Below are 23,788 nucleotides of genomic sequence, written 5' to 3' on the forward strand. Positions count from 1 at the left end.
CCAGGGTGGCTGTGATGGGTGCTGGTGGCACCAGGGTGACGCAACACCCCGTGCACCTGCAGTGTCATGTGACCGGCATGCTTTACTCTTCCTGCTTCTCTGTGTTGTGTCTTCCTCCTGCCCACCCTTCGAGGCCCACACAGCACATACGTCACTGTCCCTGTGGAGGCTCTGGCCATCCTCCTCCCAAGGCAATGTGTAGTCCCCTGTGCTTGTTCTCACATATGCACAAATGCATTGTAACTGGTCATTTGCTGGCAGTTCCCTCTCCCTGAGGCTTAAACAAGGGACCTCTAAGGGCAAGGACAAAGACAAGGACCAGGGCAAGGTCTTATTCTTCTCTGAATCCCTGATTCCTAGTCTACAGATCAGCATGTAGAAAGCAACTCAATGGGGCCAGTGTTGTGGTCTAACAGGTTAAACTGCCTGCTGCACAGGCATCCCATTTGGGCGCTGGTTTGAGTCCCAGCTGCTCCGCTTCCAATCCAGCTCCCTGCTAATGTGCCTGGGAAAGCAGCAGAAGATGCCCCAAGTCCTTGGGCCCCTACATCCACATAGGAGATCCAGATGTAGCTCCTGGCCTAGCCCTGGCTGTTGCACCATTGGGGGAGTGAACCAGCAAATGGAAGACATCTCTCTATATCTCTCCCTTTTTCTCTCTATAACCCTGCATTTCAAATAAATAAAATAGATTAAAAAAAAAAAAAAAGTTGGCTGAGCTCAATAAGCTCCGCCTGTGTCGCCGGCACACCGGGTTCTAGTCCCGGTTACAGTGCCGGATTCTGTCCCGGTTGCCCCTCTTCCAGGCCAGCTCTCTGCTGTGGCCTGGGAGTGCAGTGGAGAATGGCCCAAGTGCTTGGGCCCTGCACCCACATGGGAGACCAGGAGAGGCACCTGGCTCCTGGCTTCGGATCAGCGCGGTGCGCCGGCCGCAGCGGCCATTGGAGGGTGAACCAACAGCAAAGGAAGACCTTTCTCTCTGTCTCTCTCTCTCTCACTGTCCACTCTGTCTGTCAAAAAAAAAAAAAAAAAAAAAGGCAACTTAGTGTGGGTTGTCGGGTGCATCAGAATGTATCTGAGGGTGGAGTAGTCCACTTCTCATTGCTATAATGAAGTGTCTGGTGCTGATAAAGAAAAGATGTCTATTTTTTTTTTAAACTTATTTATTTGAAAAGCAGAGAGAGAGGGAGTGAGTGTGTGTGTGTGAAGTTTTCCATCTGCTTGTTCACTCCCCAGATGCCTATAACAGCCAGGGCTGATCCAGGCTCAATTCAGGAGCTAGGAACTCAATCCAGATCTTCTGTGGCCTGGCAAGGACCCACATACTTTTTTATTTTTTCGAAAAATTTATTTGAGAGGCAGAGGCAGAGAGAGAGAGGTCTTCCATCTGCTGATTCACTCCCCAGATGGCCGCAACAGCTGGAGTTACGCCCATCCAAAGCCAGGTACCAGGAGCTTCCTCTGGGTCTCCCACGTAGGTACAGGGGCCCAAGGACTTAGGCCATCTTTCACAGGCCACAGCAGAAAGCTGGATCAGAAGTGGAGCAGCTGGGACTTGAACCAGCACCTATATGGGATGTCAGCACTGCAGGTGGCGGCTTTACTCGCTACACCACCAGACCCACATACTTGAGTCATCACCTGCTGCCTCCGCAGGTATGCATTAGCAGGAAGCTGGATCAGAAGTGGAGTCGAGGTTCAGATTCAGGCCCTCCTGTGTGTCATACAGGCGTCAACCATTGAGCCAATGCCCTTCTATTTATCTCACAATTTTGGAGGCTGAGAATTCCAACAACGTGACACTAGCTCTAGTGAGGGTGCCCCTGGCTGGGTACCATCATGACAAATGGCATCATGGTGGGAATGCATCAGAGAGAGAGATTGTGTGGCAAGACAGGAAGCCAGAGAGGGATTCGCCTTTTATAACAGCTCACTTCCATGGGAACCAACTGGGCTCCATCTAGAACTACGTTCATCCTTACTGAGAGCAGTTCCCCGAGTGACTCAGAGCCTCTGAGGGCAACGGACCCTAGAACAACAGACCATGTCCAGACCATAGCAGAGAGGCTACTGGGAAGTAACCTGCCACCACTGTCCCTGTTGCAACCTGCTACTGCAGCCCTCAGGAAATGCTAGAGAAAGTCATTGCGTTTGCAGACGAGGCTCAGAGAAACACATGCTGCAATATGATAGAGAGGGAAAGTGTGTTGTCAGTGAACGTGAAAGAATCGAGGGTGCATCCTGCCCTTCCTCTGAATCACACCACAGAGTAACCAAGTAGTTGGTGTGGGGGAAATGCTTTCTTTTCAAAAATATTCCAGCTAAGAAATGCAGAAGGAATGATACAGTAGCATAGTGTGTAGTCTCTCAGAGAGAGGCAGCCGGCCGGCACGCCTCCAGATGGAAGTCCACAGCACCACTTAGGAAGAATTCTTGCCCAAAATTGGGTCTAAATCTGTTTCCCTGGAAGGAACTGGCAGTTCTCAGGAAGTACAGGGCACAGAGGAACATGTAAGCAATAAAGGGACACAAACCTACACATCCGGGCTATACACACATAGGACAAACGAGTGATTTCTCTTTCTTTGAAAGGCAGAGAGAAATAGGCAGAGATTTTTCATCCACTGGTTCACACCACAGATGCCCACAGCAGCAGAAGCTGGGCCAAGCCAATATCCAGACCTGGAAACTTAATCCAGGTCTCCCATGTTGGGGACAGGGACCCAGCTACTTGAGTCCTTGCCTGCTGCCTCCCGTGGTATACATTAGCCGGAATCGTTAAGCGGAGCTGGGACATCCCGAGCAACATCTTAGCTGCTAAACCACCCTAAAGTTTCTTGAACAAATAAATTGCAAAGATAAGGAAAGATAAAGAGACTTAAGAGACATAGCTTATTGCAAAGCAGGGACCTTAATTGACTCTCGTTTTGAGCAAAGAAAGTATAAAAAGATTGAGGAGAGACCTAGGGAAACATTTGATACTAGAAAATGTTTAAACATTTAAATACAGTGACAGAATTGTGGTCATGTTTTTTAAGGAGTTACTCTCTTTGAGTCACTGCAGTATTTATGAATGAAATAATACCATGTGTGAGTTTTGCTTCAAAATAATTGGCACAAGTAGATAGGACAGATAGATGAAACAGGATTGACTCTAGCTGTTTATTTTTTCTTTTAAAGATTTATTTATTTATTTGAAAGTCAGAGTTACACAGAGAGAGGAGAGGCAGAGAGAGAGAGGTCTTCCATCTGTTGGTTCACTCCTCAATTGGCTGCAATGGCCGGAGCTGTGCCGATCCAAAGTCAGGAGCCAGGAGCTTCTTCCAGGTCTCCCATGCAGGTGCAGGGGCCCAAGGACTTGGACCATCTTCTATTGCTTTCCCAGGCCATAGCAGAGAGCTGAATTGGAAGTGGAGCAACCAGGACTCAAACTGACGCCCATATGGGATGCCTGCACTGCAGGCAGTGGCTTTACCTGCTATGCCACAGCGCCGGCCCCGGCTCTAGCTGTTTAAATGTGGCTGGGCATGTAAGCATTCAGTATACTAACTCTTTAAGTATGTTGGCTTTTTCCATGATAGAAAATGCTAAGAGAATGAAGCATGTTACTATGGAAACAGATTTTAATCCTTGATAGGAGATTGCTACATGATCAGAAGCAAAAATGTCAGAATTTAAGATAAGAAATGTAGATTGGATTCCTGGGGAACCTAGATCAAGGTGGAGTACAGCATGAAGGGTATTTATTAAGGAAATAATAATGGGCTCAACCCCTGTGAGAGGGAGGGGGCAAAAACAGGAGTGGATACAGGCAGAAGCTGAACTGCATCACTGGCCCAGAGACAGCCTGGGTGATCTCACACCCAGCCGTCAGAGATGAGCTAGGTTGGGACAACATGCCGAGGCCTTCACACACACACACACACACCCCTCATTCATGGGAAGGCCAGGGGAGGGGTATGGGCTCAGAGAAGGCTGCTGTACAGTATACAGCTGGGACTGTCCCTGAGGGGACTGACGGCAGAGCCTCCTGGACTACACCCCTAGTCATGGCAGCCAGGCGGCCGTGCAGGCACTGGGGCCCCACCTCGTGGTGTCTGCTACACAGTATAATTGGTCCTCTGTATCCATGGGCTCTGCATCTCTGGTCTCAACCAATCATAGATCAAAAATCTTCAGGAAAAAAAATGACATCTGTACTGAACATGTACAGAATATTTTCTTTACCCCTAAACAGCATAGCATAGCAACTATGTGCGTAGCATTTGCATTGTATTGTGTATCAGAAGTAGTCTAGAGATGATTTCAAGTGTACTGGACGATGTGTGGAGTATATGTGCAAATACTATGCCATTTTATTTTTTTTATAAAAAGATTTACGCATTTGAAAGGCAGAGTTACAGAGAGAAAGGGAGAGTGAGAGAGAAATTTTTTATCTACTGGTTCACTCCTCAGCTGGCTGCAACAGCCAGGGCTGGGCCAGGCGAAAGCCAGGAGCCTGGAACTCCATCCAGGTCTCCCACATGGGTGGCAGGGACCCAAGCACTCAGGCCATTTTCTGCTGCTTTCCCAAGCGTACCCACAGGGAGCTAGCTGGGTTACAAGTGGAGCAGCTGGGACTCAAGTGGGACGCCGTCGTCACAGGCAGCGGCTCAACCTGCTTCACCACAACACTGGCCCCAGTACTATGCCATTTTATTTGAGGCACTTCAGCATACATGGATCTTGGTATCCATTAGGGGTCCTGCAACTCATTCCCTGCAGATACCGAAGGATGTCTGTCTGCCTGCCTGTCTGTCTGTCTATCTATCTTACAGCAATAACTTAGGATTTAAGACTATCATGTGACCCTTCTGAAATTTACCAAACAAAAATAAAGAGGTGGTGGTATTGCACAGCAGGTTAGACTGCTGTTGTGATGGCCACATTATATATCTGAGTGCCACTTTGAGTCCCAGCTACTCTGCCTCCAGTCTAGCTTCCTGCTAATGCATCTTGATAGGCAGCAGGTGATGGCCCAAGCCATTGGGCAAGACACCTACGTGGGAGACCTTGATGGAGTGCTTAGCTCCTGGCTTTGGCTTGGCTCAGCCCTGGCTGTTCCAGGCATTTAGGAAGTGAAACAGCAAATCTCTCTCTTTTTTTTTTTTTTTTTTTTTTTTTTTTTTTGACAGGCAGAGTAGACAGTGAGAGAGAGAGACAGAGAGAAAGGTCTTCCTTTTGCCGTTGGTTCACCCTCCAATGGCCGCCGCGGCCAGCACACTGCGGCCGGCACATCGCGCTGATCCAATGACAGGAGCCAGGTGCTTCTCCTGGTCTCCCATGGGGTGCAGGGCCCAAGCACTTGGGCCATCCTCTACTGCACTCCCAGGCCACAGCAGAGAGCTGGCCTGGAAGAGGGGCAACCGGGACAGAATCCGGCGCCCTGACCGGGACTAGAACCCGGTGTGCCGGCGTCGCAAGGTGGAGGATTAGCCTATTGAGCCGCGGCGCCGGCCCGATATCTCTTTTTCTCTCCCTCTCTCTGTCACTCTGCCTTTCAAGCAGATGAAAATCATAAATAAGTAAGCATTTTTTAAAGAAGCACAATGATACAGTAAAACAATGTAACTTAAGCTTAAGTGGCTAATTTTAGAATAGAAAATTAGGAAAATAAATGTGAAGGGGTGAATATATATTATCTCAGAACTGAGATGAGTTGCAGTGTCATAAGAAAACCATACTTGTCTTATGCTACAAGATGTCTGTTAAATTTGTGTGTTTTGTGCAGGGAGAGGAGGATGTAAGCATGTACGTTGGGGTGATTTAGCCTAAATCCCTTAGAAATATAGAGAAAGTTAATCTTTCCTGCTATTTAGTTTATACCAGACATTAAGCACTCCCAGCCTTCAGAATATGCTTTAGCTCGTGTATTGACTAAAAAGAGAGAAAAATTGTCTTCCCAGAGGACTTAGAGAATGGCGTTCGTGGAGGGAGTCACTTAAACGAGGTCATTTTCCTTTTCAAAACAGGAAGCAAGCACCAGATGCCGCCGAAATGCTTTTTAAATCGGGCTGTTTTCTGCCGTACCACGGAGGACTTGTTATTCAGGATAATGAATGAAATTCAGGGTTTTTTCAGGGTCGGTGCAGGGGCTGAAGGCGAAGCAAGGCAGACTTGCCGGTCGGAGCGAGGGCAGCCACGAAGCCGTCTTGGTTCTGATGCTCTGCCGGGAGCTCTGAGCGAGCTGCGATCACATGTGCGTCCTCCTTCCAGGTGCCTGGGAGACCAGCAGGCGGCCGTGCTCGGGGGGAAGAGCGCCGCCCAGCCAGCCGAGAGCGGCAGCGTTGCCATGACTCCCACCTACGTGGACAGCCCACGAAAGGTAAAGGAGGCCGGAGGCCCGGTGCAGAGGGCAGAACGGACAACCCTTCGAATCCAGGACCGGTGTGCTGAGCGGTGGGGTGTGTTCTACCCGGAGCCCTTTTATCCAGGAGCTTTCTTGCTCGCAGTGGTCAGGAAGCTGACGTCTAGTTAAGTGCAAGCTGAACCCTGTTGGTAAAGGCCCCAGATCTGCCTTGGGCTTGGACACTGGCCACCTGCTTTTTCTGCAGGGACGTTCTTAGCTTTCCCAGAGGGGACTAGAAAACTACTGAAGCAGCATCCACAAGAGCGCCGCCTTCTTCTTCTTTTTTTTTTTTTTTTAAAGATTTATTTATTTATTTATTTATTTGAGAGGTAGAGTTATAGACAGAGAGAGGGGTCTTCCTCTTCTTCTTCTTCTTTTTTTTTTTTTGACAGGCAGAGTTAGACAGTGAGAGAGAGACAGAGAGAAAGGTCTTCCTTCCATTGGTTCACTCCCAAAATGGCCACTACGGCCGCTGCTGCACTGATCCAAAGCCAGGAGCCGGGTGCTTCCTTCTGGTCTCCCATGTGGGTGCAAGGCCCAAGGACCTGGGCCACAGCAGAGAGGTGGACTGGAAGAGGAGCAACCGGGACAGAATCTGGCACCCCAGCCGGGACTAGAACCCAGGGTGCCGGCACCACAGATGGAGGATTAGCCTAGTGAGCCGCGGTGCCAGCCGAGGGGTCTTCCTCTTCCATCCATTGGTTCACTCCCCAGTGGCTGCAACAGCCAGAGCTGGGCCTATCTGAAGCCAGGAGCTTCTGGGTCTCCTGTATAGATGCAGGGGCCCAAGCATTTGGACCATCTTCCACTGCTTTCCCAGGCCATCAGCAGGGAGCTGGATCGGAAGTGGAGCAGCTGGGAGTCGAACCAGCACCCATATGGGATGCTGGCACTGCAGGCAGATGCTTAACCAACTTCGCCACAGCGCCAGCCCCGAGCTCCCTCTTTGTTGATAGTGAAATCCCTGTCAGTTCTCTTAGATTCCCGAGAAGTACAGTGAAATGGGAGCATCTTGGAGGGGGAAGCAAACCAACACCCAAGATGTTAGGAATCTATAAGGAGTACTAAGCACAGTAGAGACAGAAGACACCATAGTTCAGGCTTCTTGTGTCTTTTAAGACCGATAGACTTGGTGATGTCAACTCCTTCTCCTGGGATTTCAGATTCTGAGATCACTGTTGTGGTAGGGTGAGGGGACTGTTCACTGTCACGTCTGGTCTCTAGCACTGGGAGGTGGAGGAGATTCAATAGATACGTGAGGGGTCTTCTAAACATTCATAGGAAAGGTGTACTATGAAGAAACTATGCACAGATTTCAATTATTTTTTGCACCAAAGCAAACATTTTTTTTCAAGGTTTATTTATTTATTTAAAAGTCAGAGTTACACAGAGAGAGAAGTAGAGAGAGAGAGGTTTTCCATCTGATGGTTCACTCCCCAGTTGGCCACAACGGCTGGAACTGTGCTGATCCGAAGCCAAGAGCCAAGAGCTTCTTCCGGGTCTCCCACATGGGTGCAGGGGCCCAAGGACCTCGGCCATCTTCCACTGCTTTCCTAGGCCATAGCAGAGAGCTGGATCAGAAGTAGAGCAGCTGGGTCTTGAAGTGGCACACATATGGGATGCCGGCGCCTCAGGCCAGGGCGTTAACCCACTGCGCCACAGAACCGGCCCCGCAAACATCTTTTAATTCCATTTTTTTTTTTCACACAAATTTTTGGAAGTGTGCTTATCTTTTATTTTTTTTCAAACTTGTGGCCATATTGTATATCCATCCCCGTGTTTATTTTATTCCATGTCATGAAAACTTCCAATGTCATTAAGTATTTTTCCAAAAGCATGATTTTTACAACAGTTACATAATATTTCATCTTATCAATATGCCTTCATTTACAACTTTTTTTTTGTTTAAAATGTGAATGGTTTCTGATTTTTAAAAACAAATTCGTAGTTCATTTTTTTATTTTTAAATTTTTATTAGGTAGAGTTATAGACAGTGAGAGAGAGACAGAGAGAAAGGTCTTCCTTCTGTTGGTTCACTCCCCTAATGGCTGCTACAGCCAGCGCTGCGCTGATTTGAAGCCAGGAGCCAGGTGCTTCCTCCTGGTCTCCCACATGGGTGCAGGGCCCAAGCACTTGGGCCATCCTCCACTGCCTTCCTGGGCCACAGCAGAGAGCTGAACTGGAAGAGGAGCAACTGGGACTAGTACCCAGTGCCCCAAACGGGACTAGAACCCGGAGTGCCGGCACTGCAGGCAGAGGATTAGCCAAGTGAGCCATGGCACCCGTTTGGTAGTTCATTTTTTTTTATTTTAATTTTAATTTTAATTTTTTTTGACAGGCAGAGTAGACAGTGAGAGAGAGAGACAGAGAGAAAGGTCTTCCTTTGCCGTTGGTTCACCCTCCAATGGCCGCCGCGGCCGGCGCACCGCGCTGATCCAAAGGCAGGAGCCAGGTGCTTCTCCTGGTCTCCCATGGGGTGCAGGGCCCAAGGACTTGGGCCATCCTCCACTGCACTCCCGGGCCATAGCAGAGAGCTGGCCTGGAATGGGGGCAACCAGGAAACAATCCGGCGCCCCGACCGGGACTAGAACCCGGTGTGCCGGCGCCACTAGGTGGAGGATTAGCCTATTGAGCCGCGGCGCCGGCCTTGGTAGTTCATTTTTAAAACCATTCTGTATGTCACAATTCCAAAAAAAATACCACCATGGAGATACTCTTAATAATTATTTTACCACATCTCTAATTATTTCCTTAGCAGAAATGACTAGAATTAGACCTTCCAATGAACGGATTGAAATCTGGTATCAACTTAGACTGTAGGCAACCTGTAGGCCATATAGACCAGAGGTCAGGAAATTCAAATACATATTTTAGACTTTGTGGGCCAGGAGGCAAAATAAGGCTGTTGTGTAGGCACTTCCATCACCTTTTAAAATTCTTTTTTTTTTTTTTTTTTTTTTTTTTTTTTTTTTTTTGACAGGCAGAGTGGACAGTGAGAGAGAGAGACAGAGAGAAAGGTCTTCCTTTGCCGTTGGTTCACCCTCCAATGGCCGCCGCTGCAGCCGGCGCACCGCGCTGATCCTGGCAGGAGCCAGGAGCCAGGTGCTTTTCCTGGTCTCCCATGGGGTGCAGGGCCCAAGCACCTGGGCCATCCTCCACTGCACTCCCTGGCCATAGCAGAGAGCTGGCCTGGAAGAGGGGCAACCGGGACAGAATCCAGCGCCCCAACCGGGACTAGAACCCGGTGTGCCGGCGCCGCAAGGTGGAGGATTAGCCTATTGAGCCACGGCGCCGGCTCACCTTTTAAAATTCTAAGAGCCCATTCGTGGCTCACAGACCGTAGAAGCCGAGGTGGCTGGCCAGATTTGGCCTGCAGCCAGAGTTGGCTCACCTCTGTTCTAGGGGATGAGTGACGATAGTCCCCTCAAACAGTCTGTGTGTGTGAAGAACAACCTTTTGGTCCAGAAAGCATCTTCTCACCTCTTGCACGTACACAAAGCTGAGCATCAGCAGCTCCTCTGCTGGTATGTGTTGTGGCAGAGAAGGAGCACAAATGGGGTAAATGAGATGCACATGAGTCCCTCGTGTGCTGCCCACCAGCTCTGCCCTCTACTCATTGCCGTCTTTGAGGACCACACCCAGTGCCAAGGGCAAGACTGAAAAGTAGAGAAGGTGTGGCGTCACAAATTAAGATTAAAGTGCACCAAAGACCAAATATTAAACAGCTGTTTAGATCGCTCTCCTCATCTTCCGACTGGACACTGAACTCCTCATCTAGCAGCCATCAGTAGCCTGGAGGTAGATGCCCAAGTCATTGGGGAGAAGCAAAGATGCTATGAGATGGCCCAAGTGAAGAGCCCCATGGACATGCTCAGAAGTGCCCGACCCGTCTCCAGGCAGCTTCATGTTAGATGCCCAGGAGCGAGGGTGGGGTAGGCTGGCTGGCGCCTGTACCTGCATCTTCACAGCCACACATTTCCAAGGTTTGTTACTTGGCTTCATAGTAGCTCATAGGAAGTGGCAGGAGTATTGGTAAAAAAAGGGCAACCAAGTATTTCAGCAGTTCCAGGCAGGGGCCTTGACATATATCAAGTGCCAGTGGTAAATTTCCCTAAGACTCAAGCACACAGAAAGTGCCGTATGCACCCCCCAGAAGGGTAGGGTAATGAGGGGACTACAGCTTCGGGGAACCCTTCATAAGTGCTTGCGTAGCTGGCACCCTGTGTGTCTGGCTTCCCGGTGATTTTGTTAGGCAACCAGCGGAGGAGAAGGTATGGCTGCTTCTGTACCCGCCGCGTGCCCAGAAGATTTAGCAAGAACATTTCCTGCATTGAATCCTCTTCTCCCATCTGGCTGCCACGTTTAGTTAACAGGGAAAAAAACCATAACAACAATAACAAAAAAAAAAACCCTCTCATGCCTCAGTGTCTTTCTCCAAGGGGGCTGCTGGCCACCCAGCCAGGTGGGAGGCCAGGATGTTGCCTTCACCCTCTGTCCCCACCAAGCTGCCCCACGGCCTTTCCCTCTTCCCTGACATAGGTCTGAAGGAGTTTCAGAGCTATGTAGGAGGGCAAAAGCAACCAAGCTACGCTCTGGTGAGACCTGAGGCATCTTGGGCACACCTTCTAGCTCAGGTGCTTTCTCCCACACGGATGGGAGATTCTGCCCGAGAAGGTGTGCATGCCTGCTCCTGTCTTGCATTGGGATATTGTCTTTCCGGGTGGATCTTTCTCTCTCTCTCCCCTCCTCCTCCCCCTCCCCAGTTCTCCCGATATGTCCATATTCCTCTCCTTCCCTCCTTGTTTTTATTATTTATTTATTTATTCTTTCGTTTGTCACCCCCCTCTCCTTCCCCCAATGGTTAACCACTGGTGCACATTGCATTTCTTTGCTTCCTTGCACCTGCTGCTGCCACTGCTGCCGCCGCTGCTGCTTCCTCCTCCTCTGACTTCAGGACGGGGCCTTCTTTATGGAGTTTGTCCGCAGCCCACGCACGGCATCGTCCGCCTTCTACCCTCAGGTCAGTCAAACTCCAGGGCTTGGCAGCCCAAACGTGCCTCGGCTCTCCTAGCAGAAGCCATGAGCTGGCCTTCTGTTTGAACAGATGGAATCGGGCTGAGACCGAGTCGGAGGGGCAGCTGAGATGCAGCCTGTTCTCTGCAGTGGACGTTCCTTGGTCCACGGTTTTCACTGTGGTGAAAGAGGGGGTACGGAGAGATTGCTGTAAGAGAACAAACAAGCCCACCAGCGTTGACTCAAGCATGTCTCATTGCTGCCTGTTTCACATCGTTGTCACGGATTTCTCACTGCATTGCAGGTCTTCCCCTGTGGGTTTTATAAGCAGCATTACTTGAGGACTGGAGACTTATTTTTTTCCTCCCAGCACAGCCAGATAAATTTATAACCGTGTGACAGGAAGTGGTGAAGAACAGCAAGCATTTATTAGCAGCCACGCACCACGTCATAGGCTAATGGTGTGCGACCCTGGGCAGCTCACTTAGCCCCTGGGTTCGTTCAACTCATTTGTCAAATAAAGGGTTTGGAACAGATCTCCGAAGGCCTCCCAAGCCTTCTTCACTTAGTATGTGCAACCACATGAATTATCATCCTATTTCATCCTTACAACATAACTTAAGAGTTCAAAGTTTGCTGCCAATTTTACAAGTAGAGAAATTAAGGGGGAAAGAAGTCGTGCTTTATACCATTTGGACTGCAGTGGGAATTTAGGTCCAGGATTCCCAGGCTGGATTCTCGACCTGCTCTGTAATTAGCATTAGTAATTACTGTTTTGATAGATCCTAGGTGAAGAGAAACGGGGCTCCCCGCCCTTCACTGAGGCCTGTAGGTAGTATACGAAGTTGAGTTAGTTACAGAGAACCTGTTAGAGAATCTTAAACAGTCAGACAGACTAATGCAGAGTGGGTGGTGCAGGGTAGGGAGCATGGGACTTGGGAGAAAACCAGCATTTGCTGAGAACCCACTCCGTCAGCTGCTGCCCAAGTTTTCACAACCACCTATAATGTGGAGGCATCATTACCCCATTTTCCAGATGAGGGAACTGAGATCGGAAGACATTAGCTGGTCAGCAGGCACTCAGCTAGGGAGTGACCGAACTCCTCCGCCATCCAGCCCCCTGTGTCAGGGGCAGGTGAGGATTTGGTTAACGTTGGGGTCCTCCCTTTCTTAGGAGACCAGAGCTTGCCATGGCTGTGTGTGCCAGTCTTTGGATGGCTCACCTGCGTCTTCACAGTAAGCAGTGTGGCCCAGGGCAAATCCCCGTCGGGATCTCTGAATCATGTGTTAGAGGCATATACTGTGTCTTTGTTTTGTTTTTATTTTTGTTTTGTTTTTGTAAAGATTTATTTTATTTTATTTGAAAGAGTTACAGAGAGAGGTAGAGACATAGAGAGAGATGTCTTCCATCTGCCAGTTCACTCCCCAAATGGCCTCAACATCTAGAGCCGTGCAGACCTGAAGCCAGGAGCCAGAAACTTCGAGTCTCCCATGTGGGTGCAGGGGCCCAAAGACTTGGGTCATCCTTCACTGCTTTCCCAGGTTGTAGCAGAGAGCTGGATCGGAAGTGGAACAGCTGGGACTTGAACCGGTGCCCATATGGGATGCTGGCGCTGCAGGCCGGGGCTTTAACCCACTGCACCATAGCACTGGCCCCCGTATCTTTGTTTTAAAATAGACTTAGCTGATCCTTCCACTCCCTTATTTTCCGAGAGGCACTCTTGTGAACAGTTTGGGACTTGGATTCGAATTTAACACAAGAATTATCAGCAGAGCTAGAGGAGAGTTGTCTACCAAATCCTATAACATAGTAATGCACTCATGTGATGGAATTTGCCGGGGGAGCAAAAGTGGATGAGTTCTCACAATTGAGATTAAAAATAAAGATCAGACTTATGAAAGCCACAAATTGAGATCAGGTTCAGGGGAGGGATGAAGTTTTCATTCCCCACTAGATGTGTTATTAAAAAGACGTGTACTCAAAGTTAAATTGTACTTTCTCTCCTTTTGTTTATGTTTGTTTTGATTATTGTGGCAGAGTAACATAAAATTTGCTTTATTTTCTAATATGCAGTGTAGAATTGGGGAGAAAGCTCATTGAGTTGGAAGGCTATTTTCTTTAAAAAAAATTTATTTATTTGAAAGGCAGAGTTACAGAGAGGCAGAGGTAGAGAGAGAGAATCTTCCCATCTGCTGGTTCATTCCCCAAATGGTCACAATGGCCGGAGCTGGGCTGATCCAAAGCCAGGAGCCAGGAGCTTCTTCTGGGTCTCCTATGCAGGTGCAGGGGCCCAAGAACTTGGGCCATCCTCCACTGCTTCCCAGGCCATAGCCGAGAGCTGGATTGGAAGTAGAGCAGCTGGGTCTTGAAGTGGCACCCATATGGGGTGCCGGCACCGCAGGCAGCAGCTTTACCTGCTACACCACAGCACTGGCCCCCAGAAGGCTACTTTCAAATCTTGGTGTCAGCACCGTACAGGGAGCTGTCTCCTCATTTATAAAAATAAATGAAAATAAAATTTCCTCATAAACTAGTTTTCAGGATTGGAAATCATGCACAATTCTCAACAAATTTCAAGGGACTGAAATCAGAGCTATTAAGTTGCATTTCAATGATGAAAAAGTAACTAGAAAGCCTTTCTCCTTTTTTTTTCTTTTTCTTTCTTTTTTTTTTTTTTTTTTTTTGACAGGCAGAATGGACAGCGAGAGAGAGAGAGAGAGAGAGAGAGAGAGAGAGAGAGAAAGTCTTCCTTTACCGTTGGTTCACCCTCCAATGGCTGCTGTGGCCAGCTCGCTGCAGCCAGCGCACTGCACTGATCCAAAGCCAGGAGCCAGGTACTTCTCCTGGTCTCCCATGTGGGTGCAGGGCCCAAGCACTTGGGCCATCCTTCACTGCACTCCCGGGCCACAGTAGAGAGAGCTGGCCTGGAAGAGGGGCAACCAGGACTGGAACCCGGCGCCCTAACTGGGACTAGAACCTGGGGCGCCGGTGCTGCAAGGCGGAGGATTAGCCTATTGAGCCACGGCGCTGACTAGAAAGCCTTTCTATATGAGGAGGACTTCCAAAAGTTAATGTTAATAGAATTAAAAGTATGACATTATTTTGGTTCCAAAAATGTTTTGAAATCCATGCATCGTTTTTTGTTACAATGTACATTTTCCATGAATTATGAAGAAAATTTGCAGCAAAATAATAAATTCATGCTTCTCCTCTCCCCGTTCCCTTCACCCTCTTCCCCTTCTCTCCTCCCCCCACTCCTGAGAACTTCCATCTGCCCCTTTACTTCCCACGTGCCCACAATGGCTGGGACCAGGCCGGGGCTGATGTTGGGAGCTGGAAACTCAGCCCAGGTCTCCCAGGGGGGTGGCAGGGACCCAGCTACTTGAGCCGTCACCTGCTGCCTCCCAGGGTCTGCCTGGGTATGAAGCTATCTGGGAGTGGAGCTGGAACACAAACCCGCCAGGTCAAACGCCTGCCCCTGAACTCATACTTCTAATTCCGTGCTTCCACAGCCTTTTGGAAGTACCCTCACGTTTGGAAACTCAGTAACACTCTTCTAAAGCTTACATGCAGCACCAATGAGATACGTGAGTGACTGGCCTGGAGCTTGGTGTGCAGCGGGTACACAGTGGAAACCAGCCGTGATTAGGACTAATATGACCATGATGCCAGGCTGTGATGTCTGCTTACGAGGGATCTGTGTATCAGTGCCTGTTCCCTCTCCCTGCTATCTGTTCTGTCCACCCTACTCCAGGACGAGAAAGTACCAGGCCGTGCGGTGAGCTCCCAGGAGAAAGGGGCCAAATGTGAAAAGGCTGTCAGAGTGTGGGCTCTGGCACCCGGCCACCTGTCAGTCCATAGGTGATTGTGAACTCAGTAGCAACTGCACCAGCCTCTCCCAGCCTTGGGTTTCACATCATTAGAATGGGACCAATAGCCGCGTGCCCCTTACAAGCTTATTGTGAGAGTAAAATGGGTCGAAGCCTGTTTGTGGTTAGCTCAGACCCTGGGAGAGTGATGCTCCACGTGTACCTCTGAGTGTGGGTGACGGAGGTAGTAGAGGGGCAGAGACGGGAGGACAGGTGTACAAACTAGTGAATGAGCTTGAGCGGGCCGTCAGCTGTCTTCTTTCGAGTGTGCGTGTGACAGTGGGTATGGACTAGAAGACATCTACCACTTCCGGCCCTGCCGTTCTGGGATGACCCACCTGAGCCTCAGCTCTGGCTGAGTCACAAGGGTGTTGCCTGTGGTTTCTCTCCAGTACAATTCTTAAGTGAGAAGAGGTTCTTGTCCAAGGGGAGGGCATATCAGCCTTGACTCTGATTCTGCTAAGCGAAGGAAGTAACTATAAAATGAAAACAGACAGCCGTGCCTAAAGGGCTCCGGGTCATGGAGCTATGCACCAGTCTTGGAACACGGTCCATTGTGCTACATCCGATTCATCATCCTGACGGTAATGAATGTGTCATTCTCTATCTGGTATCAAGAGCAGAGGTACACTTCCTCTCTGTATCCTGTCCTCTGGGGACTAACTTTTATCATCGCAAACTAAGAATTTAAAGGGCATGAGAAAACACTTGATAGTGAGGCTTTGCCCGGAAGTCAGCCTCATGATGGCTTCTTCCCACTGCTGGGAGCCTGCAGGGACATGCTGGCCAGGATAGGCCCCTGCGCATGAGGCAGGAGCCAGTGTTGGGTTCTCTCTGGTCCCCCTGCCCCCCAGGTCCCCAGCAGTGACTCTCATAAGGAGGCCTAGCTCTCAGCACCCTAGCCCTTGATGGTCAGTGTCATCTCTTCTCTACTCCCATCTCCATTGCCACACCCCCAGTTCAAGTGACCGTTTCGCATCTGGACCCTGCGTAGTGTCCCTGTCGCCATCCTGGTCCTCTCCAATCTGTTTTCCCCACCCCTGCCTCTAGTGTCACCTCTTTTTTTTGTTGTTGTTGTTAATTTACATATTTGTTTGAAAGGCAGAGTGACAGGGAGAGAGAGAGAGAGAATGAGAGCGCGAGTGCTCATCCAACTGCTGGTTTACTCCAGCAGGGCTGGCCAGGTGGTAGCTAGGAATTGGGAGCTCTGCAGGGGGTCTCCCACATGATTGGCAAGGAATCAAGCACTTGGGGTCATCTTTCTCTGCCTTCCCAGGCTCATTAATAGGAAGCTGGATTGGAAGCAGAGCATCCAGGACCCTGACACTCCAGTATGGAATATTGACGTTGCAAATGTTGGTTTAACCCACTTCACCTGACTAAAGCCTTCCATGGCTTTCTTTCCTTTAGGATAAAGACTGAAATCCTTCCGTGACCTAAAAGCTCCTGCCTCACTGAGGCCCCGCCTCCCTCTCTGGCTTCACCTTGTACCTCATCCTCATCCTCATCTTCGTCTTCACCCTCAGGCTCCAGCAGCTGCTGTAGGTGCTGGGTTTCTTCCTGCTGCCATGCCTTGGCACACAGTATTCCTCTGAGCTGTTCTCTCTGTGTCTGGCTAATTCTTGGTTATCTAACCGTGTGCCGTGTCCTGGACTTGCGTAGCCCCAGGGCCTCTTTCTCCAGCACTTTCTCACAGTTCCACTCTGTGGAATCTCTGGGATCTTGTGTACACTCCTCTTTCCCCAACGGAATGTAAGCCCTGAGAGGGTGGCTGCCATGTCTGTCATGTGCACTTGTTTGTTTGTTTGTTTGAAAGGCAGAGTCACAGAGAGGGAGACACACAGAGAGATGCTCCACCCACTGGTTCACTCCCAGATGGCTGCAACAGCTGGGGCTGAGCCAGGCCAAAGCTAGGAGCCAGGCGCTTCATCCAGGTCTTCCATGTGGGTGCAGGAGTTGAAGTACTTGGGTCGTCTTCTGCTGCTTTCCCAGGCCTATTAACAGGGAGCTAGACTGGAAGTGGAGCAGCCAGGACTTGCACCAATGCCATCTTTACCCTCTACACCACAGCGCTGGCCCCTCATGTGTATATTTTAATTAATTAACTAATTTGAAAGCAAAGAAGACAGATAGATTCTCCATTTGCTGGTCCCCTCCCCAAATGGCCACAAAAACCGAGGCTGGGCCTGGCTGAGGCCAAGAGCTGGGAGTTCAAGCTCAGTCTCCCACGTTTAAGGGCAGAAACCCAAGTGCCTGAGTCATTCATCATCTGTTGCCTCCCAGGGTGTGCGTTAGCAAGACACTGGGCTCTGAAGAAGCAGAGCCGGTACTTAAGCCCAGACAAGATGGGATGCTGGTGTCCCAAGTGACATCGTGACTGTTGTGCCACACACCTGCCCCTCATGTGCCTTGTTGGTTCCTCAAATCCAAGCCCAGCCCCAGGCATATAAGAGGTATCTGATACTCCCTCTGAGATACTGGTGGGGAAGACAGAAACCAAAAATTTATTTTAAAATCTTTAAAATTTGTATTTATTTCAAAAGCAGAGAGATCTTTCATCCACTGGTTCAGTCTCCAAATGCCTGCAACAGTTGGGACCAGGTCATGCTGAAGACAAGAGCTGGGAACTCAGGTCTCCCATGTGGGTGTCAGGGATGCAAGTGCACGGCCTGCTCCAGGGTACACATTGGCAGGGAGCTGGGCCATGACTCGAACGTCAGCACCCTGACACGGGATGTGGGCATTCAAGCAGTGGCTTAGCGGCTGCACCAAACTCCTTTCCCACAAAAGCTAATTTTAAAGAACAGAAGCCTTCGCCATCCCTGTCGATCATTTCTACCAAAACCTGAAATCAGACTCAGGCTTGGAGCCCTACTTCAGTTTAACCTGTGTGGGAGGGGAGGGGTGGAGATGACTCACAGTCCCAGACGTGTCCCCTGTGGTGGCCCCAGGGTGTTTTGGGGCCACCTCTGCTAGGGCAGCGGTTTGTAGCATGCTCATGGGGTCATGGAGGGAGTTTTCTGGGGCAGTCTGGGCAATGCTCTTTTCGCTCTGCTGTTTTCTTTCTCTGGGAGATGTGAATAAACAAATGGCTCCTATGCCCAGACCCCTGGGATCCGCTGACCACCCCTTGCCCTCACCCAAACCTCCCACTGCCACTCCGTCTCTTATCAGAAGTCCCCATGCAAGACTTCGGCGGGTGGGAGGGCAGTTGGCCTGAAAGGACATTCAGTGTGGTCACAAATATCCTCAAAACATGTTTGACTTTGCTGCATTTTCTAAATTTTTGGATTGATTGAAAATACTTTAAAAAATCTGGAGATTTCATACAGAAATCACATCGTTGTTTCTGTCTTACATTGTAAAACTATCTAGACACCGGGCTCTGGGTTCGTTTCTGGTAATAGTCATGTAGCCTCAGAGCAGCTTTCGTCCTTTTCCCTTTCCTTTCTGTAACCCTCGGCCGGATGCGCCCAGAGCCCAGAGCCCCTGTACGCATTTGTCTGGCACCCTCTGCCCTGCAGTAGTGCTGTACTGTAGCCGTTTCTGCAGTGTTGGAATGTTCTGGATCTGCACTGAACAGCACAGTAGTCCCCAGTCCCACCCTGGCTGTGGAGCTTTTGAATGTGTGGCTGAGGACCTGATTTCTTACATCTTAATTTATATTTAAATAGCCACGTAGAGCTAGTAGCCACTGCATTGGACGGCACAACTCCAGACATTAAAAATGTCATGGCTGGAGGCTGGGGTTGTTGCATAGTGGGCTAACCTGTCGCCTGTGACGCAAGCATCCCATATGGGCACCTGGCTGTTCAAGTCCGAGCTGTTCCACTTCCAGCTCCCTTTTAATGCACCTGGGAAAGCAATGGAAGATGGCCCAAGTATTTGGGACCCTGTCACCTACGTTGAGACCTGGATGAAGCTCCTGGCTTTTGGCATCAACCTGGCCCAGCCCTGGCTATTGCGATCATTTGGGGGAGTGAACCAGCAAAAAGATTTCTCTTTCTCTCTGTGTCTCCGTAATTCTGCCTTTCAGGGAAATAAAATAAATCTTTTTTAAGAAGCCAATGTTAGACCAAAATGTACTTGGAATATAATTCCACACTTCTACCCTTCTTTTTTCTTTCCTGAATTCTCTCTTCTATTTATTTTATCTTGCTTTTTAAAAAGTTTTGTTTATTTTATATATTTGGAAAGCAGAGAGAGACACACACAGATCTCCTGTGTTCCCATTTACTCCCCAAATAGCTGCAACAGCCAGGAGCCTGGGACTTGATTCAGGCCTCCCATGTGGGTGGCAGGAACTCAAGTTCTTGAGCCCTCACCTGCTGTCTCCCAGCATGCACAGGAGCAGGAAGCTGGAGCTGGAAGCAGAGCTGGGACTAGGGGATGAGGCTGTCCCAGGCGAAGTCTTGACCACTGCGCCAGGCGCCTGCTCCCTGTTTATTATGTCTGTTTCTTTGGAGTGATGTGAGATCTGAAAATACAAATAGCCATTCACAGACAGGAGTTAGGGTGGAGGTGTGGAGGAAGGAGGCTGCACCTGCGGGGGAAATTCAGTTCAGCTGAGATAGCGAAAGCCAAGCACCTGGCGAGTGTAGGCAGTGCCAAGTGCTGTGGGAGACAAGCGTGACGAATAAACCACTTACGAATATCCTTTATTTAGTGTCTGCCTTCCCCTCCCACCCGCAGATGGTAAGCTCCATGAGGGCAGAGAGGAGGTGTTGGTTTGGGATGACAGTCCCCTTCCCTGACAATATAAACCTCGGAGAACATGCAGGTTGTGCCGGCGTGTGGGAGCGACTCTCCAGCTCTCCTGCCCTACGAGCTGTTTTCCATTCTGCCATGGGTCCTTTTATGATACCCCTGTCTGCCCCAAAGGAGGGAGGTGGCCGGAAAGCAGCAGCAACACCTGGGCCGTTTGCCTCGCAGGTGCAGGAAGCAGAGCATCATCTCCGGCAGCCTCCAGGCACAGCTGGGGAGCGGGGCTGGCAGATCTGGCTGCCTCCTGGTGGCTCATCATCCCCCAGTCTGAGACAGTGGGGCTGTGACATGTGCGTGGGATGGGGGATCCAGGGCTCCTTCCCCAAGGGCACTGGATATTGGTGCTGCTACTGAAGGTTTTCTTTTTCTGTTTAGTTTTTTTTTTTATTATTTTTTAAAGATTTATTTATGTTTTTAATTGCAGAGTGACAGAAAGAGTGGGAGAGATCTTCCATACCTTGGTTCACTCCTCAAAGGCCTATGACAGTCAGGGTTGAACCAGGCCAAAGATATGAGCTGTGAAGGGATCTGGGTTTCCCACATGGGTGGCAGGGACCCAACTACTTGAGCCATCACCTACTGGCTCCCTGCTGCATTAGCAGGAAGCTGGGTTGGAGGTGGGACTAGAACTGGCACTCCGGTAGCATATGTGGGTATCACAAGTGGCAGCTTATTCTGTGCCACAGTGCTCACTCCTGAAGAGTGTGTGTGTGTGTGTATGCGCGCGTGGTAAACACCAGACGTCATTTAGATCTCACCACTTTTTCTGTTAGCATACTTTTCTGTTCCAGAAGCCAACCCAGGTCACCACCTTGCGTTTAGTTGTCATATCTCCTCCGGTCTCTTCTGTTCTGTGACTGTTTCTTGGTCTTGTCTTGATTTTTTATAACCTTGACAGCCTTTTTTTTTTTTTTTTTAAGCGGGGGTGGGCTTTTTTTTTAAAGGGTGCTGTGATGTAGTGCCACCTGCAGTGCCAGCCTCCCATATGGGTGCCGGTTCGAGTCCCAGCTGATCCACTTCCGACCCAGCTCTCTGCTATAGCCTGGGAAAGCAGTAGAAGATTGCCCAAGTCCTTGGGCTCCTGTACCCACATGGGAGACCCAGAGGAGGCTCCTGGCTCCTGGCTTCAGATGGGTGCCACTCCAGCCGTTGGCAGCCATCTGCGGAGTGAACCATTGGTTGGAAGACTTCTCTCTCTCTGCCTCTGCCTCTTGTAACTCTGCCTTTCAAATAAATAAATAAATCTTTTAAAAAATAAAATTAAAATTAAAAAGATTTATTTATTTGAACGTCAGAGTTACAGAGGGAGAGAGAAACACACACATAGAGAGATCTTTCATGTGCTGCTTCACTCCGCAAATGGCTTGGGGTAGCCCAAGCCGAATCCAGGAGCCAGGACCTTTATTCTGGTCTCCCATGTGGATGCAGGGGCCCAAGCACTTGGGCCTTCTCTCACTGCTTTCCCAGGTGCATTAGTAAGGAGCTGGACCTGAAGTAGAGCAGCTGGGACTCAATCTGGTGCCCATGTGGGATGCTGGTGCTGCAGGTAGAGGCTTAACCTGCTGTGCCACAGCCCTGGTCCTGACCTTGACAACCCTGAAGGGTCAACGTGGCCAGGTATTCAGTAGAATGTCCCCAAACCTGAGTTTATCTGTTTCTTCCTTATAATTAGACTGGAGTTTTGAATTTTTAAAATTATTCAAGGGTACATCAAAAAGTTTAAGAAAGAGTGAAATTAAAAGATAAATTTTTTTACTGCAAAAAAATTTTTGGAATTGCGTATATGAGGGGTCTTCAGAAAGTTCGTGAAGGAGCAGATGTTCAGCCTAGTGGTTAAGATGTCCGTGTTTCCCAGCAGAGTGCCTGAGTTTGATTCCCAGCTCCTGCACCTGACTCCAGCTTCCTGCCAGTGCAGTGATAGCACAAGTAACTGGGTTCCTGCCACTCTTGCAGGAGACCTGGATTGTGTTCCCAGCTCCTGGCTAACAGCCTAACCCCTGCCACTGTAGGCATTTGGAGAGTGAACCAGCAGACTGGAGCTCTATTTGTCTCCCTGTGTGAAACAAACAAAAGTTCATGGAAAAGTAATGTATTATGAAAAACCTTTATATGAATTTCAAGTTTTGTTTGCTCCCTATCCTCTGTCACTCTACATTTCAAATAAATAAAGCTAATCTTAGAAAAGAGAGAGAATGAACAAATGCCTTTCTGTGCAGCCTCCTGAAAGGCAGAATTTGGGTGACCTAGAGGAGGGGTCAGGCACCATGGGGAAGACATGCCCCACTATTTGATTTTGTAAAATAAAGTTTTATTGAAACAAAGCCATGCCCATTCATTTATGTATTGTTTATGGCAGCTTTGGTGCTTTCCTGTAGAGTTGAGTAGTTGCGATAAAGACCAGATAGCACACACAAAACCTAAAATGTCTACTACCTGATCCTTTAGAGAGAATGTGATTTAGAAGCTAGCTCCATAATACCCCTATCAGAAAGCAAGCCAACCTGCAAGTGACTGAGGTTGGGGCAGCATCTCCAGATTGGGCTGGTAGATCAGTTCTCAGGGTGCAGTAGGTGAGAGAGAACCACACCACCAGGGCCTGGCAGGCAGGGCCTGTGAGCCAGTCCTAGTGTGTGTTAAGAGCTGGATCTAGTCTTCCTCAGCTAGCTTGTTCTGTCTTAGTTTTAGGGCATGGTACCTGGTGTTTTTTTTGTTTGTTTCTTTTTGTTTTTGTTTTTGTTTTTTTGACAGGCAGAGTAGATAGTGAGAGAGAGAGAAAGGTCTTCCTTTTGCCGTTGGTTCACCCTCCAGTGGCCACCACAACCGGCGAGCTAGGGCCAGCGCACCTCGCTGACCTGAAGGCAGGAGCGAGGTGCTTATCCTGGTCTCCTATGGGGTACAGGGCCCAAGCACTTGGGCCATCCTCCACTGCACTCCCAGGCCATAGCAGAGAGCTGGCCTGGAAGAGGGGCAACCAGGACAGAATCCAGCGCCCCGACCAGGACTAGAACCTGGTGTGCCGGCGCCGCTAGGCGGAGGATTAGCCTGTTGAACTGCAACGCTGGCCGGTACCTGTTCTTAATCCTTGCTGGGTAGAGGCAGATGGTGACTGGTAATTGCAAGCTGCCTTTTGCTGCATTGTCTATGTATTTATGGTGCCAGCAAAGCTTGCATGGTCCTTTTTATTTTAAAGATTTGTTTATTGACTTATTTATTTGAGAGGCAGTGTTACATACAGAGGGAGAGAACAGAGACAATGATCTTCCATCTGCTGATTCACTCCCAAAATGGGCACTCCCAAAATAGCCGGAGCTGGACTAATCTAAAACCAGGAGCCAGGAGCTTCTTCTGGTCTCCCCTGTGGGTGCAGGGGTCCAAGCACTTGGGCCATCTTCCATTGCCTTCCCAGGCCATAAGCAGAGAGCTGGACCAGAAGAAGAGCTGCTGGGACATGAACTGGTGCCCATATGGGATGCTGATGCCACAGGCGGAGGCTTAGCCTACTACACCACAGCACCAGCACCACTATGTGGTCCTTTAGAAGAAAAAAGATTTATTTATTTGTTTGCAAGGAAGAGTTACAGCAAGAGAGAGAGAGAGAGAGAGAGACAGAGGGAGAAATCTTACATCCACTGGTTTACTTTCCAAATAGCCACCATGGCCTGGGCTGGGCCAGACTGAAACCAGGAGCCTGGAACTCCATCTGGGTCTCCCACATGGATGCCACAGGCCCAAACACTTGGGCCATTTTCTGCT

The 23,788-nt window shown here is 49.4% G+C and overlaps 1 protein-coding gene across 13 annotated transcripts in view; it reads left to right on the forward strand.

The window, feature by feature from the left end:
* The window catches only part of DEPDC5 (DEP domain containing 5, GATOR1 subcomplex subunit), a 151,952-nt gene that overhangs the window by 95,977 nt on the left and 32,187 nt on the right, over positions 1–23,788 (forward strand). For 8 of the 13 annotated variants that reach the window (XM_051826696.3, XM_051826700.3, XM_051826703.3 and 5 more), the window contains 2 exons: positions 6,256–6,364; positions 11,343–11,408. In XM_051826696.3, the coding sequence (XP_051682656.3) occupies positions 6,256–6,364; positions 11,343–11,408 (175 nt within the window). The remainder of the gene's footprint in view (positions 1–6,255; positions 6,365–11,342; positions 11,409–23,788) is intronic. The other 5 variants (XM_051826701.3, XM_051826702.3, XM_089323426.1 and 2 more) reach the window with 1 other exon arrangement.

This window comes from Oryctolagus cuniculus, chromosome 21 (genome assembly GCF_051225735.1).
Source record: "Oryctolagus cuniculus isolate XC-2025 breed Fujian yellow rabbit chromosome 21, ASM5122573v1, whole genome shotgun sequence".
Taxonomy (NCBI): Eukaryota; Metazoa; Chordata; class Mammalia; order Lagomorpha; family Leporidae; genus Oryctolagus; species Oryctolagus cuniculus.